A 3,434-nucleotide genomic window follows, 5' to 3' on the forward strand; every position below is an offset into this window, starting at 1 on the left:
GTGATTTTAAACTGTTGAAAGGACTGTACCACTTTTTCCCGCCGTAGGCTAGGACTGAACCACTTTTTCCCCGCCGTCAGACCACGCCCTACACCTTCGTAAGCAAGCCCCGGCCCCCACCCAGCCAATCAGAGTAGGCTAACTCAGTAACTTGAGTAGCATTCCCATCCTCCCTGAGCCCCCGTCTATAAAATTGCGGTATAACAAAAGATCGGGGCTCACAGCCCCCACTCTGTATTCAGGGTATGCTGTGAGACCTAGCATGCTGGTTTTAATAAACCCTTTGTTTTTTACATGAGAGGCGTCTTTTGGGTGCTTTGTGAATGCGGCCAGCTTTTCGGGCGTAACATTTGGAGGTTCCACCGAGATTGCGGCGGCCGCCTTCGGGCTCCAACAGACGCTTCTTGGGGTAAGTGAAGGCGCCTCTTGAATAGCGATCGCTTCGAAATTTGGGAATAAAAATCTTGTCAGAACTGGCAAATCTGTTCGGTCTGGTGGCTGTCGGGGAGGGACGTGAGTCTCCCCCGACTGCGGCTGACAGACGTGTCGGGAGGTCGCAGGCCACATCCCCGGGGGACGCCCTGGTGGAATCTGGAGAGGACCGGGGACGCCTGGATCCCTCTCATCTGCTTAATATTGATTCTGAAACTCTGTTGCCAGTCAGGTCAATTGGTTTTGAAAAACCTTCTTTTTGGATCCTTAAATTCTTGTCTCAACGTGTTGTGTCTGTCCTTGTCCTTTGTTCTTTGTTTCTTGTCGTGTGTGTGTGTGTGTTCGCGGTCATGGGCCAGAGTACTTCTACTCCTTTGTCCCTGACCCTAGGCCGCTGGTCAGAGGTCAAGGGACGAGCTCAAAATCTTTCCCTTGTCATCAAAAAGAGCAAATGGCAGACTTTCTGCTCGTCCGAGTGGCCTAACTTTAAGGTCGGATGGCCCCCGGAGGGGTCTTTCCATTTGCCTCTCATAAGGGAAGTGAGGAATCTTGTTTTTCAGCCTGGCCGACATGGACACCCGGACCAGGAGCCTTACATTTTGGTGTGGCAAGACTTATGTGAAAATCCCCCGGTGTGGGTTAAGCCCTTTTTACCCCCTGATTCCCTCTCTAGGTCGTCGGTCTCCGCTTCCGAACCTGCTATTCTTCCTGTAAAGCCAGCTCTGCCTTCTCCTCCACCCTCTGTTCCCCCGGTTCTTCCGGACTCACAATCTGATCTTTTCCTTCTTGATCCCCCGCCACCTCCTTATGCCTCGGCCAGAGCTCCGCGGCGCGACCAAGGACCTCCTCCGGCACCTGGCCCAGTTCCTCCACCCATGTCCCCGATGGCGGCCTCCCCAGATTCTACTCTTGAGGGCCCCCCGCCGCCGCCAGGCAGCGGACCTGCACTGCGGACTCGGAGCCGATTCCAGCCAGACGAAGGGCCTGTAGCCACTACTCTGCCGTTGCGCCCATATGGGCCAATGGTAGACAATGGGGAAAGGGGGGAAATGCCGGCCCTCCAATATTGGCCCTTTTCCTCCTCAGACCTGTATAATTGGAAAAATAATAATCCTCCTTTCTCTGAGGACCCCACCCGACTAACAGGTCTCGTGGAGTCTCTCATGTTCTCTCATCAGCCCACCTGGGAAGACTGCCAACAGCTACTCGGGACTCTCTTCACTACTGAAGAGAGAGACCGCATACTTCTAGAAGCACGAAAGAACGTCCGGGGACTAGACGGGCGTCCGACGCAGTTGCCGAACATCATTGATGACATCTTCCCGCTAACGCGCCCTAATTGGGATCCAAATTCTTCAGAAGGTAGGGAGCATCTGTCCTCCTATCGCCAGGCTCTTGTGGCGGGTCTCCGGGCAGCTTCCAGGCGGCCCACCAATTTGGCTAAGGTAAGAGAGGTCGTTCAGGGCCCCACTGAGTCCCCCGCGGTCTTTTTAGAAAGGCTAATGGAAGCCTATCGGAGGTTCACACCCTTTGACCCGCAATCGGAGGACCAAAGGGCTTCAGTGGCCATGGCCTTCATTGGCCAGTCCGCTACCGATATACGGCGTAAGTTACAACGCCTAGAAGGATTACAAGACCTCACCCTTAGAGATTTAGTCAAAGAAGCAGATAAAGTTTTTCACAAAAGGGAAACAGAGGAAGAAAAGGAAGAGCGGAAGGAAAAAGAGAGAGAGGAGAGAGAAGATGCTAGAGACAAAAAAAGAAATAAGGAATTAACTAAAATCCTGGCCACAGTGGTAGATAGTGGAAAGAAACAGAAAGAAAAGGGAGGCAGTACCGGGCCACGGCCAAGCTTAGACCCGAACCAGTGTGCCTACTGCAAGGAACATGGGCACTGGAAGAAAGACTGTCCTAAGAGACCCAAGAAGGGCCTGCAGGCTAAGCAGCCTGCCCTGTTAGCCCTGGATGAAGATTAGGGGCGACGGGGCTCGGACCCCCTCCCCGAGCTCAGGGTAAAGTTTAACGTGGAGGGGACTCCCATTGACTTTGAAGTAGACACTGGAGCCGTTTACTCGGTTTTGCAAGCGCCCTTGGGACCACTGTCAACCAAGCGGTCTTTAGTAAGAGGTGCCAATGGGAGCCGATACCGGGCTTGGACTACCAGGAGGACCATGGACCTGGGAAGGGGAAAAGTCCATCACTCCTTCCTTGTGATACCTGATTGCCCGGCCCCATTAATGGGGAGAGACCTGCTCACTAAACTGAAGGCCCGCATCACCTTCGACCCTGAGGGACCCAGAGTAGAGTTTCTGAGTCCCTTGGTAGAACGGCCGGTAGTCACAGCCCTAACTATGTCTGTAGAAGATGAGTATCGCCTGTACAACTCTCCAGTAGAAAAGCAGGACATGACAACCTGGCTTGAGGAGTATCCAGATGCTTGGGCCGAGAAGGCCGGGCTAGGGCTGGCGGAAAACCAACCCCCAGTGGTGGTCACCCTAAAGACCTCTGCAGCACCAATTCGGGTCAGACAGTACCCCATGAGTAGGGAGGCTCGGGAAGGAATTAGACCACACATTCAGAAGCTAATCCAAGAGGGGGTTTTGAGGCCCTGCCAGTCAGCCTGGAACACACCACTCCTCCCTGTCAAAAAGCCAGGAACGGGAGATTACCGACCAGTGCAGGATCTGAGGGAGATTAATAGTAGGGTACAGGACATACATCCCACTGTACCTAACCCCTACAACCTTCTAAGCACCCTTCAACCTGACAGAACCTGGTATACTGTATTAGATTTGAAGGATGCTTTCTTCTGTCTACGGCTTTGTGAAAGCAGCCAACCATTGTTCGCCTTTGAATGGATTGATCCAGAGGCCGGGATAGCGGGGCAACTGACCTGGACAAGGCTACCCCAGGGCTTTAAGAACTCACCCACCATTTTTGATGAGGCCCTCCACCAGGACCTGGGTTCCTTCAGAACCCGACACCCGGAGGTGACTCTGCTC

General features: G+C 53.6%; 1 protein-coding gene across 1 annotated transcript; it reads left to right on the forward strand.

Moving 5' to 3' along the window:
* The first annotated feature begins 416 nt into the window (after positions 1 to 416).
* LOC129150456 (formin-1-like) lies at positions 417 to 3,202 on the forward strand. Its single transcript, XM_054721938.1, has one exon. The coding sequence runs from the start codon at positions 783 to 785 to the stop codon at positions 2,406 to 2,408; it is 1,626 nt and encodes a 541-aa protein (XP_054577913.1). The 5' UTR covers positions 417 to 782; the 3' UTR covers positions 2,409 to 3,202.
* Positions 3,203 to 3,434: the final 232 nt, after the last annotated feature.

This window comes from Eptesicus fuscus, chromosome 10 (genome assembly GCF_027574615.1).
Source record: "Eptesicus fuscus isolate TK198812 chromosome 10, DD_ASM_mEF_20220401, whole genome shotgun sequence".
Classification (NCBI taxonomy): domain Eukaryota; kingdom Metazoa; phylum Chordata; class Mammalia; order Chiroptera; family Vespertilionidae; genus Eptesicus; species Eptesicus fuscus.

What these genes read in the sequence shown, in the direction of transcription:
- LOC129150456 (XM_054721938.1), top strand. Translation starts at nt 783, where the DNA reads ATGGGCCAGAGTACTTCTACTCCTTTGTCCCTGACCCTAGGCCGCTGG.